At 40.8% G+C, this 14,065-nt stretch overlaps 1 protein-coding gene across 1 annotated transcript in view; it reads right to left on the bottom strand.

The window, feature by feature from the left end:
* LOC119559672 (laccase-5) overlaps positions 1-7,106 on the bottom strand; it is a 153,651-nt gene extending 146,545 nt beyond the window's left edge. The window contains exon 1 of the mRNA XM_037872729.1: positions 6,808-7,106. Coding sequence (XP_037728657.1) covers positions 6,808-6,928 — 121 coding nt within the window. The 5' untranslated portion in view covers positions 6,929-7,106. The remainder of the gene's footprint in view (positions 1-6,807) is intronic.
* Between the last annotated feature and the right edge of the window lie 6,959 nt (positions 7,107-14,065).

Raw genomic sequence — 14,065 nt, forward strand, 5'->3', positions numbered from 1 at the left:
ATTTTAGCTCACTGATGACCTTACTATAAACAATTTTTGGTATATAACAATCTTAGGTAATTGGTATATAACAATCTTAGGTAATTGGATGTCTAAAAATTGTATGTATAGTACATTTTTGTTCTTGTGGCTCAAATTTTGAGAGCTGCCCAAAACATTTTATTTTATTATACTTTTCTAATAAGTAAAACTGATATATTTTTCAATACAACAATTATATTTAAAGCTGCTAAGGAAATACTTAACATGTTTCCTTAAAAACTTTTGACTTACTCTTGCCCTAGCGGGTATCCGAACCGGGGTCCTCTCACATCAGAGTCTGAACGCCTTACCCATTAAGCCATCACACCATGTTACGCATGGGCGCGTAAGTTCAAGTCATAGGTAACGCATCGGACTCTAGCGCGGAAGACCCCGGATCGAGTTCCACCGAGGGAGAAATGGGCATTCAAAAAAGTGATAGTTTTTTTTTTTAAATACCCTCTTAAAATAAATAAATTGTATTATTATCATGAGTAAACACTTAAATTTTTTTTTAAATACCCCATTCTGCGGCTATTAATAGTAGTCGCCTTCCATTGTGGAAAGAAGAAGACGACAAGTGACGCTGCTTAAACACATGTATGTTTGTGTGTGATTAAGATGTGGCAGCGTCAGTTATTTAATTTTTCACAACACGGGTTCACTTTTCAGGCAACTCCAACTGTATCCCTGAAAGCATTTTCTATCGCGGAGGGCACTATTTAGTAACTTGGTGATCCGAATGCGATATCGCATTCGGATCGCGAAAGTGACTCCCCTCCCGAATTTCGGCGACACAATTCGAAGTCACTTCTGCGATACTTCTGGAAGAGTCGCCGAAGTGGCACTTTTTCTTACCGACAGTAATAATGCAGTACTTTGCATTTATTTTTCGTATAAGGGCTTTGTCCGCTAGTAGACACGGTCCCTGCCACGTAGGAAACGCTGGTGAGCAATGTTATTTATGTCCGGCTCCGTCGACATATGAAATTTACAAATAGCAGTTTCTTAAAGAAACACAAACAAAAATGGTTATTTGTTCAGTCAAACTTAAAACATAAAAAAAAACGTTTGTAGGTTACATATATTTAAGGCAGTGGTCGGCAGCGGCCTATCTAGTGAGCATAGGGAAGTGTTCTGCCCATCCTCTGCTCGCTCACGTATAACGTAGATGTTCGTATGACTTCGGCATGGGTCTTCGGGTCTTTTTTTTCTCAGCTTCGGCGCACTTTTTGCAAAACAGAGAAACGTCAGCGTCAGAGCGCTGCGCGCCAACTTCGTGTTTTTTACACTCACACTAATGCAAGGCAAACTTGTGATGGTATGTGTGTGCCGACCACTGATTTAAGGCATATTTAAAAAAAAAAATATTTTGTGGTGGCAAAAGCTAACAATTTTTTTTAAAATAAAAATTTGTTTTTATTTGAAAGGAATTAAACAAATTACGTTTCTTAAAAAATTTATTTACAAAATAAGAGCTTAGAGGATTTTATACAAAAGACAGAAGTCAATCGGATAACTACAGCTGGAGTTATGGATTTTCAAACAGAGGATAAACTTTTTTTTTGGCCAAATCCTGATACACGTGCTTACTTATTTACAGAATAGTATACGTAAAAAAAGTTTCAGGCAAATCAGCAGCAGCGTCAGTAATTGACATTTCCTTCAAAGCACGAGCTTAAACTCCAAAAAACGCAGTCCAAAAAATTATATATATAATTTTTCATGTGCCGCCGTCACAAAAGGAGGCGGACAGAATAAAAATAGGAATTAAATATATTTAGTTATAAGATTTTTGTAATATCCGTACTAATAATTTTTCAAATGAAGAAAATGAAAGTGAATATAAAAATGGGCAATTTTTAAAAAAATTTAATTTGGGATCGTGATTGGGTTTTGGTAGAAATCAAGATGAAAGTATTCTTGAAATTAAGCACAATTCATTCTGAAATCAAGCAGTAATCGCTCCTGAAAACAAGCATAGTTTCGTATTGATAAAATATATATTTTACCAAAGTCAAGAGCGATTACTCTTGGAAACGACAACGCCTATGATTGAATTCAAGAGCGCTGATGCTTAAATTTGAGATCTTCCTCTCGGAAACGAGAAGACTTTTATTGAAATTGACAGAGTAAAAATCTAGTGACGATTGCACCTTCAACAAGCTAAAGTTCTGATATCCTCTTTTTCGACAAAAATGTATTACACGATCTATTAAATAAGTACACTTTCTAAATTTTCTCAATCGACACGCTTCACTAAAATCGTTCAATAGGCATTTAAATTGCAGCGTGCCGAATGTAATAAGTTTAAAAAGTGTATTTATTTAGTAGATCACATAATACATTTTCACCATTCTACACCAATAGCCAATGAGATCAATATGTTATCAATGTGCTGACTTCGACATCGGCCAAGTCGACGCTCTCACTCGACAATCGTATTAAGGGTGGATGTAAACGGTTAAGATTGAGGTATTTTTCATGATTTTTTTTTGAAGGAAATAATTAAGCAATCGGCGTGGCACTGCGTTGGTATATAAGATGTTTCACAAATTTTTTCATAAACAAATTTTACAAAATGGAGGACTTATGGAGCATGTGTCACAGCGTATGGATCTTTGAGTTTTCCGGTTATGGACAGGCCAAAGCTCGTAATTCGTGTCTTAAATCAAAAACAATAAATTTGGTTTTTATTATCTTCTTTTTGAACCTAAAAGCATCGAAAACAATGATGGCATACAAATTGAATATAGTTTTGAACAAAAAGTGCTAACTCGCAGGTAAGAAGATTTCATTTTCTACCCCCATGAAAAACAATAAAATAACTTTTTGTGCAAACATGAAGGTTCAAGTGGAAGAGAATTAAATACTGAAGAGATTGATCTTTGATTCACTGCGATATGTTGCATAGGTTTTTTGTGAACTGAGTCTATAACAAAGAAAAAACGCCAAAATGTAAAGCCGAGAAAAAGCAGTTTAAAGGTTTTAATGTGCGCTCGCAGCCAGTTTTAGTTCCTCTTTTACTTGCTACGATCTGAAGTACTTAGAGTTTGAATTCAAATTTAAAATTTTCACAGCATGTTGTCCAGATGATAAAAAAATTCCGATCTACTTGTATATTCCCCCTTTAGCCAGACTCTCAATCTATTTAATTTTCTCCCTTCGAAAAAGTTTGCTGAAAGTTCGATAACAAGTCGTAAAATGTTGATAACAAAACCCAGTTATTATCTATGACATGTTGATTAAAGGCTGATGAATTTGTCATACATAACAGCCTAGGACATGCTTATGTTAATTTGACCAACCGTTTTATGAAAATTAACGCATGACTCAATAATAACATCTATTTTTTTTGGTAAGTCTTTGATAAATTGCTGATAATTGGTACGGCAGGGTATTTATATGTACTCTTTGAAAGTATGTATACAAATTTGCTTCTTTAAGTCGGTCTGACATATGTACAAATGTATGTATGTGCTTTTAAGCTGGACTATTTTATAACTGTAGCAGACCGGTTTCAAACTTGATATATGTACATATGTATCTTATGAAAATGAAAGTTTCTTAGTTTTGCTGTTGTATATGAAAAGTAATTTTTGTATGAAATTTTTAAGGTCATACTCTCACCCCATAAAATATTTCCATCTGGTACCTTAAATGCATAACGTAAAGAAAACGTTAAAAACATTTTTTTTTAAAGGGTGGCGCAATTGCTTTTAAGGTTTTTAAACCATTGTTTAATAGTTGTTGTTTATTGCTTTATGCTAACATAGCCCTTGTATCTTCAAAATTGTAAAGTAAAATCGTTATTTCAATGCAAATACCACAGAAATCATTTTATTAATTATATTAAGTCTGGTAAGTGATACTATAATTCATTTATTACAAGAAATTAAATTATGGAAATTGTTTATTTACAGTTTTTATTGTTGTGCGCCTGTGAAACAAAAGGTATACATATATATCTAAAATATTAATTAATAGACTGCCCGAACGACTCTGACAAATATTTTCGTAAGGCGATCAAATATTTTAAAAATAAGCAAATATATAAAAACCAAAATAAGAAAATACCGCATAAAGAAATTTAAGAAAAAAATGTATACAAATAAAAAATAAATTTTAGACTCTTGCATGACCTTTTCATAGATGCCAAGATGTACACGTAATGTAAACGATATGTTTTGTAAGTTTTTTGTTTATAACTTTTAAAGTATGTATTAAATAAATATAACAACTTTGGTTGTTGTATAGCAATAGGAATGGTTAAAAATCCAAAAAAAGGGGTCGTATGTAGACTTTAGTCCGCCGCTGTAGATGTTACTTTCAGTCACAAAAGTCGCTACGCAAAAAGATTTTAGAACATGAAGTAAAACAAAAATATAAAAAGAACAAGGAAGAACGCTATAGTCGAGTACCTCGACTATCAGATACCCGTTACTCAGCTAAAGGGACCAAAGGGAAATGGAGATATGCAAGCAGCAAAGCGAGATTGAAATGCGCCACCTACCGGCGGTAGACAGACTTAAGCGTTATGGGCTTTAGAGTGGGCCTGGATCAATCGATAGGTATTGACAAGACCAATACATTTCAGTTAAAATTTTTTATCTAGCATGAAAATTGTGGGCGCTACAGGCTTGCGCGGCTTGTGGGCGTTAGAGTGGGAGTGGCATGTTCGCGTAAGAAACTTGCGCTGCGCTCAAGCCTACGGAATCTAAATCTGAAATCCCATTTCTCTATCTTTGATAGTTTCCGAGATATCCGCGTTCATACTTACGATTTTTTGAAGTTTGTGGGCGGTTTGTGGGCGGTTTGTGGGCGTTAAAGTGGGCGTGGCAAACTTTTTTTGGGTCAATCGAAAGGTATTGATGAGAACAATTTATTTCAGCTAAAATCTGCACGCCAAATCTCAATAGCCTAGCTCCCATAGTTTCCGAGATCTCAGCGTTCATCCGGACAGACAGACAGACGGACAGACGGACATGGCTAGATCGACTCGGCTAGTGATCCTGATCAAGAATATATATACTTTATGGGGTCGGAAACGCTTCCTTCTGCCTGTTACATACTTTCCGACGAATCTAGTATACCCTTTTACTCTACGAGTAACGGGTATAAAAAGTACTAAGAGTGATATGTAATACATTATCGCGTCGGGGGTGTAAGCTTAACAAAAGTTTGTTCGAAATATGTACGATGTACAATGTACACTGATGGAAAAAATAATAGAAACGCCCTGTTAGCGTTTGCTGTCTTCAAATTTTCTTACTAACGAAAAGCTTAGGTTATAATTTTTTTTAAGTGTACGTAAGTATCTTTCAAACGTTCTAGTGATTTGAAAAAATAATAGAAACAACCGCAAATTATGGAAACATTTAGGGTTATTCCTGTTAAAATCGTAAGTAAACGTATTGTTGGGGGGTTTTGGGATACAATTATCTAAAAATGTTCACATTCAGCTGATTGTTCTTAACAACATATTTGGGTAGTTCAAAGTCATCATTTATAAGAAAATCTGGTTTACAATCTTTACAAATACCATAACACTTATATAAAACTTGTGGTTCCTTAAATGTTTTTTTTTAAATACTGTTCTTTATGAAAATATTTTTTTTTTAGAATTGGAGTAGTTAGCTCCGTCCAAAATGAAGAAAACACAGAAAATATAAGAACCAATTTTTAGTTTACCTGCGATTTAAAATTGTTATACCCGTTACTCGTAAAGTTAAAGGGTATACTAGATTCGTCGAAAAGAATGTAGATAGAACGAAGCGTTTCCGACCCCATAAAGTTTATATATTTTTGATCACTTTCCGTATGAACACGGAGATCTCAAAAATTATAAGAGCTAAAATAATGAGACTTGGCGTGCACATTCTTGGGCTCCCTGCGCAGCGCAAGCTTGTTCTTCCCAAAATAAACATGTTTGTCCCTTTATTTGTTGGTTTGTATTAATCCCTTCTTGTTTTTATGGTCTTGAGGACTTTATCGGAGTGTAAAGAAGCTCTAGAGTCCGATCTATAACACTTGTTTCCATCAAAAATACCGTTTGGAAGTTTTTGAGCGATAAAAAGTGCAAACCGTTTCAGGTTAGTATGAAAACCATTTCATGCTTGCTTGTATGGCCAAAAACTACGGTACATTTTTATTAGATATTTTTTAAGTAAAACGAAAATGTTTATATGTTTTTCACTAAACCCTAAACATTTTATGTAATAAATTAATTATAAAACGCCTAAAAGCTAAAAAAGATATATGTTTAATTTTCGATGTCTACCTACACATATTTTATTAAAATTACCAGAGAAAAGTTTCTTTAATCATGTACGGGATACAGTACTAAGTTCACTTGGCCTTGCCAACGGAAATATAAATACCTATTTTATTGCTATTATAATGACTCATATGAGTATTGCAGTTTGTTTAAAACAAAAACATCTGCTATCAAACAAAAACACCTCTTAACGAGGTAAGGGGTCGTGACGTTCGCACCTTTAATATACAAAAGTTCTGAAATCAAAGAAAAGTTAGGAAGAATTGACGAGACTTTGCTGGTGGAGTGTCTTATCATATATATAACTAATGTAATTTAAGTTTACTTACATATTTGTACTTTACGAAACAATAAGAGGTTTTATGTTATTGTTAAAAAAACAATTTTATATTTTCGTTATTTTGCATATACCAAATTAGAAAGCTTATCCATAGAAAAGGCAAAATCATTATTTACCCAGGCTTTCTAGATTTCTGTAAGGGGCATATCTATTCTATTTTTTTGCTTACCTTTTATAAGTTGTTTTGGCAGCGAGTTGGCAACACGTAATGCATAAGTTTTAGGAAAATCATAAAATATTCTTATAGCTAGGAACAAAATAAAAGTCTGGTAAATTCCTTTGCTCTTCATGGCCTCTAGGTAACTTCCAATTTTCGAAATTCACTAAAACTTTGTAAAAGTATATTTTAAGCAGGATGATCAAAGAATACAAAAATTATTTCTTTTTTGAGTATGTATACTAAACGATAGCTGCACCAGCTTAATTGATTACAGCTTAATGAAGTACGCGCAACGCGTTTAAGCACCAAACTGAAGCAGTAGCTACATACGTAAGACTATATAAAATGTTTAAAGCAGAAAAGTCACTGCAAAACGAGCTTACAAACGAGTCAGGGAAAGGAATGGCTAAGTGAATCATGATATGGCTCAGAGAGCGCTAGAAATTGCAGCAGCCAACTTGATCACGATCTCAGAGCAAGTTCGCCGAGTTAAGACACCCCAGCTCACATAAGCTTTACAAAGCAGCAATAGGAAATATATGAAAAACGAAATAAATCGGGCCTTGACTAATTTGTTGTTACTAAAAGCAAATAAAAAGATTGATTATAAATGATTACCCATAGATCTGTAAAAATACGTGAAAACATTTAGTCACTTCGCTTTCCTTTTATTTAAAGAATATGTATAGGGTGTACAAATAACTTAGTTGGGAAATAATATTAATATTTAAGATTTCATTTAATATAGTCGATGCCATCGAGTAGCAGATAACCGTTACTTTGCTATATATATATATGAAAGTAGCAAGACTTATAACTGTTGAATAAATGCATTCAAATGTCCCAAATTGAACAATTGATCAAGAATATATATACTTTATAGGGTCGGAAACGCTTCCTTCTACCTGTTTCATACTTAGCGACGAATCTAGTATACGCTTTTACTCTACGAGTAAGGAGTAAAAAGATATATAAAGGCTGATAATTTTCTGTTCGAATTCAGAATTATACAGCAATAACAGCAAAAACAAGAAAGAACGCTTTAAAAATATGAATGGGTTGATAATTTTCTGTACAAATTAAGAATTGAAGCAATATCAGCAATAAAAGGAAAGAACCCTATAGCCGATTTCCTCGATCATTAGGTACCCGTTATTTAGCTAAAGTGAGTGCGAGGGAGATGAAAATATGCATGCATCAAATCGGCAGTCTGCGAGATAGCGCACCAAGACAGAAATACAGACAGACAGACAGACAGACAGACAGACAGACAGACAGACAGACAGACAGACAGACAGACAGACAGACAGACAGACAGACAGACAGACAGACAGACAGACAGACAGACAGACAGACAGACAGACAGACAGACAGACAGACAGACAGACAGACAGACAGACAGACAGACAGACAGACAGACAGACAGACAGACAGACAGACAGACAGACAGACAGACAGACAGACAGACAGACAGACAGACAGACAGACAGACAGACAGACAGACAGACAGACAGACAGACAGACAGACAGACAGACAGACAGACAGACAGACAGACAGACAGACAGACAGACAGACAGACAGACAGACAGACAGACAGACAGACAGACAGACAGACAGACAGACAGACAGACAGACAGACAGACAGACAGACAGACAGACAGACAGACAGACAGACAGACAGACAGACAGACAGACAGACAGACAGACAGACAGACAGACAGACAGACAGACAGACAGACAGACAGACAGACAGACAGACAGACAGACAGACAGACAGACAGACAGACAGACAGACAGACAGACAGACAGACAGACAGACAGACAGACAGACAGACAGACAGACAGACAGACAGACAGACAGACAGACAGACAGACAGACAGACAGACAGACAGACAGACAGACAGACAGACAGACAGACAGACAGACAGACAGACAGACAGACAGACAGACAGACAGACAGACAGACAGACAGACAGACAGACAGACAGACAGACAGACAGACAGACAGACAGACAGACAGACAGACAGACAGACAGACAGACAGACAGACAGACAGACAGACAGACAGACAGACAGACAGACAGACAGACAGACAGACAGACAGACAGACAGACAGACAGACAGACAGACAGACAGACAGACAGACAGACAGACAGACAGACAGACAGACAGACAGACAGACAGACAGACAGACAGACAGACAGACAGACAGACAGACAGACAGACAGACAGACAGACAGACAGACAGACAGACAGACAGACAGACAGACAGACAGACAGACAGACAGACAGACAGACAGACAGACAGACAGACAGACAGACAGACAGACAGACAGACAGACAGACAGACAGACAGACAGACAGACAGACAGACAGACAGACAGACAGACAGACAGACAGACAGACAGACAGACAGACAGACAGACAGACAGACAGACAGACAGACAGACAGACAGACAGACAGACAGACAGACAGACAGACAGACAGACAGACAGACAGACAGACAGACAGACAGACAGACAGACAGACAGACAGACAGACAGACAGACAGACAGACAGACAGACAGACAGACAGACAGACAGACAGACAGACAGACAGACAGACAGACAGACAGACAGACAGACAGACAGACAGACAGACAGACAGACAGACAGACAGACAGACAGACAGACAGACAGACAGACAGACAGACAGACAGACAGACAGACAGACAGACAGACAGACAGACAGACAGACAGACAGACAGACAGACAGACAGACAGACAGACAGACAGACAGACAGACAGACAGACAGACAGACAGACAGACAGACAGACAGACAGACAGACAGACAGACAGACAGACAGACAGACAGACAGACAGACAGACAGACAGACAGACAGACAGACAGACAGACAGACAGACAGACAGACAGACAGACAGACAGACAGACAGACAGACAGACAGACAGACAGACAGACAGACAGACAGACAGACAGACAGACAGACAGACAGACAGACAGACAGACAGACAGACAGACAGACAGACAGACAGACAGACAGACAGACAGACAGACAGACAGACAGACAGACAGACAGACAGACAGACAGACAGACAGACAGACAGACAGACAGACAGACAGACAGACAGACAGACAGACAGACAGACAGACAGACAGACAGACAGACAGACAGACAGACAGACAGACAGACAGACAGACAGACAGACAGACAGACAGACAGACAGACAGACAGACAGACAGACAGACAGACAGACAGACAGACAGACAGACAGACAGACAGACAGACAGACAGACAGACAGACAGACAGACAGACAGACAGACAGACAGACAGACAGACAGACAGACAGACAGACAGACAGACAGACAGACAGACAGACAGACAGACAGACAGACAGACAGACAGACAGACAGACAGACAGACAGACAGACAGACAGACAGACAGACAGACAGACAGACAGACAGACAGACAGACAGACAGACAGACAGACAGACAGACAGACAGACAGACAGACAGACAGACAGACAGACAGACAGACAGACAGACAGACAGACAGACAGACAGACAGACAGACAGACAGACAGACAGACAGACAGACAGACAGACAGACAGACAGACAGACAGACAGACAGACAGACAGACAGACAGACAGACAGACAGACAGACAGACAGACAGACAGACAGACAGACAGACAGACAGACAGACAGACAGACAGACAGACAGACAGACAGACAGACAGACAGACAGACAGACAGACAGACAGACAGACAGACAGACAGACAGACAGACAGACAGACAGACAGACAGACAGACAGACAGACAGACAGACAGACAGACAGACAGACAGACAGACAGACAGACAGACAGACAGACAGACAGACAGACAGACAGACAGACAGACAGACAGACAGACAGACAGACAGACAGACAGACAGACAGACAGACAGACAGACAGACAGACAGACAGACAGACAGACAGACAGACGACAGACAGACAGACAGACAGACAGACAGACAGACAGACAGACAGACAGACAGACAGACAGACAGACAGACAGACAGACAGACAGACAGACAGACAGACAGACAGACAGACAGACAGACAGACAGACAGACAGACAGACAGACAGACAGACAGACAGACAGACAGACAGACAGACAGACAGACAGACAGACAGACAGACAGACAGACAGACAGACAGACAGACAGACAGACAGACAGACAGACAGACAGACAGACAGACAGACAGACAGACAGACAGACAGACAGACAGACAGACAGACAGACAGACAGACAGACAGACAGACAGACAGACAGACAGACAGACAGACAGACAGACAGACAGACAGACAGACAGACAGACAGACAGACAGACAGACAGACAGACAGACAGACAGACAGACAGACAGACAGACAGACAGACAGACAGACAGACAGACAGACAGACAGACAGACAGACAGACAGACAGACAGACAGACAGACAGACAGACAGACAGACAGACAGACAGACAGACAGACAGACAGACAGACAGACAGACAGACAGACAGACAGACAGACAGACAGACAGACAGACAGACAGACAGACAGACAGACAGACAGACAGACAGACAGACAGACAGACAGACAGACAGACAGACAGACAGACAGACAGACAGACAGACAGACAGACAGACAGACAGACAGACAGACAGACAGACAGACAGACAGACAGACAGACAGACAGACAGACAGACAGACAGACAGACAGACAGACAGACAGACAGACAGACAGACAGACAGACAGACAGACAGACAGACAGACAGACAGACAGACAGACAGACAGACAGACAGACAGACAGACAGACAGACAGACAGACAGACAGACAGACAGACAGACAGACAGACAGACAGACAGACAGACAGACAGACAGACAGACAGACAGACAGACAGACAGACAGACAGACAGACAGACAGACAGACAGACAGACAGACAGACAGACAGACAGACAGACAGACAGACAGACAGACAGACAGACAGACAGACAGACAGACAGACAGACAGACAGACAGACAGACAGACAGACAGACAGACAGACAGACAGACAGACAGACAGACAGACAGACAGACAGACAGACAGACAGACAGACAGACAGACAGACAGACAGACAGACAGACAGACAGACAGACAGACAGACAGACAGACAGACAGACAGACAGACAGACAGACAGACAGACAGACAGACAGACAGACAGACAGACAGACAGACAGACAGACAGACAGACAGACAGACAGACAGACAGACAGACAGACAGACAGACAGACAGACAGACAGACAGACAGACAGACAGACAGACAGACAGACAGACAGACAGACAGACAGACAGACAGACAGACAGACAGACAGACAGACAGACAGACAGACAGACAGACAGACAGACAGACAGACAGACAGACAGACAGACAGACAGACAGACAGACAGACAGACAGACAGACAGACAGACAGACAGACAGACAGACAGACAGACAGACAGACAGACAGACAGACAGACAGACAGACAGACAGACAGACAGACAGACAGACAGACAGACAGACAGACAGACAGACAGACAGACAGACAGACAGACAGACAGACAGACAGACAGACAGACAGACAGACAGACAGACAGACAGACAGACAGACAGACAGACAGACAGACAGACAGACAGACAGACAGACAGACAGACAGACAGACAGACAGACAGACAGACAGACAGACAGACAGACAGACAGACAGACAGACAGACAGACAGACAGACAGACAGACAGACAGACAGACAGACAGACAGACAGACAGACAGACAGACAGACAGACAGACAGACAGACAGACAGACAGACAGACAGACAGACAGACAGACAGACAGACAGACAGACAGACAGACAGACAGACAGACAGACAGACAGACAGACAGACAGACAGACAGACAGACAGACAGACAGACAGACAGACAGACAGACAGACAGACAGACAGACAGACAGACAGACAGACAGACAGACAGACAGACAGACAGACAGACAGACAGACAGACAGACAGACAGACAGACAGACAGACAGACAGACAGACAGACAGACAGACAGACAGACAGACAGACAGACAGACAGACAGACAGACAGACAGACAGACAGACAGACAGACAGACAGACAGACAGACAGACAGACAGACAGACAGACAGACAGACAGACAGACAGACAGACAGACAGACAGACAGACAGACAGACAGACAGACAGACAGACAGACAGACAGACAGACAGACAGACAGACAGACAGACAGACAGACAGACAGACAGACAGACAGACAGACAGACAGACAGACAGACAGACAGACAGACAGACAGACAGACAGACAGACAGACAGACAGACAGACAGACAGACAGACACAGACAGACAGACAGACAGACAGACAGACAGACAGACAGACAGACAGACAGACAGACAGACAGACAGACAGACAGACAGACAGACAGACAGACAGACAGACAGACAGACAGACAGACAGACAGACAGACAGACAGACAGACAGACAGACAGACAGACAGACAGACAGACAGACAGACAGACAGACAGACAGACAGACAGACAGACAGACAGACAGACAGACAGACAGACAGACAGACAGACAGACAGACAGACAGACAGACAGACAGACAGACAGACAGACAGACAGACAGACAGACAGACGACAGACAGACAGACAGACAGACAGACAGACAGACAGACAGACAGACAGACAGACAGACAGACAGACAGACAGACAGACAGACAGACAGACAGACAGACAGACAGACAGACAGACAGACAGACAGACAGACAGACAGACAGACAGACAGACAGACAGACAGACAGACAGACAGACAGACAGACAGACAGACAGACAGACAGACAACAGACAGACAGACAGACAGACAGACAGACAGACAGACAGACAGACAGACAGACAGACAGACAGACAGACAGACAGACAGACAGACAGACAGACAGACAGACAGACAGACAGACAGACAGACAGACAGACAGACAGACAGACAGACAGACAGACAGACAGACAGACAGACAGACAGACAGACAGACAGACAGACAGACAGACAGACAGACAGACAGACAGACAGACAGACAGACAGACAGACAGACAGACAGACAGACAGACAGACAGACAGACAGACAGACAGACAGACAGACAGACAGACAGACAGACAGACAGACAGACAGACAGACAGACAGACAGACAGAC

The sequence above is a fragment of the Drosophila subpulchrella genome, unplaced genomic scaffold (assembly GCF_014743375.2).
Source record: "Drosophila subpulchrella strain 33 F10 #4 breed RU33 unplaced genomic scaffold, RU_Dsub_v1.1 Primary Assembly Seq31, whole genome shotgun sequence".
NCBI classification, from domain to species: domain Eukaryota; kingdom Metazoa; phylum Arthropoda; class Insecta; order Diptera; family Drosophilidae; genus Drosophila; species Drosophila subpulchrella.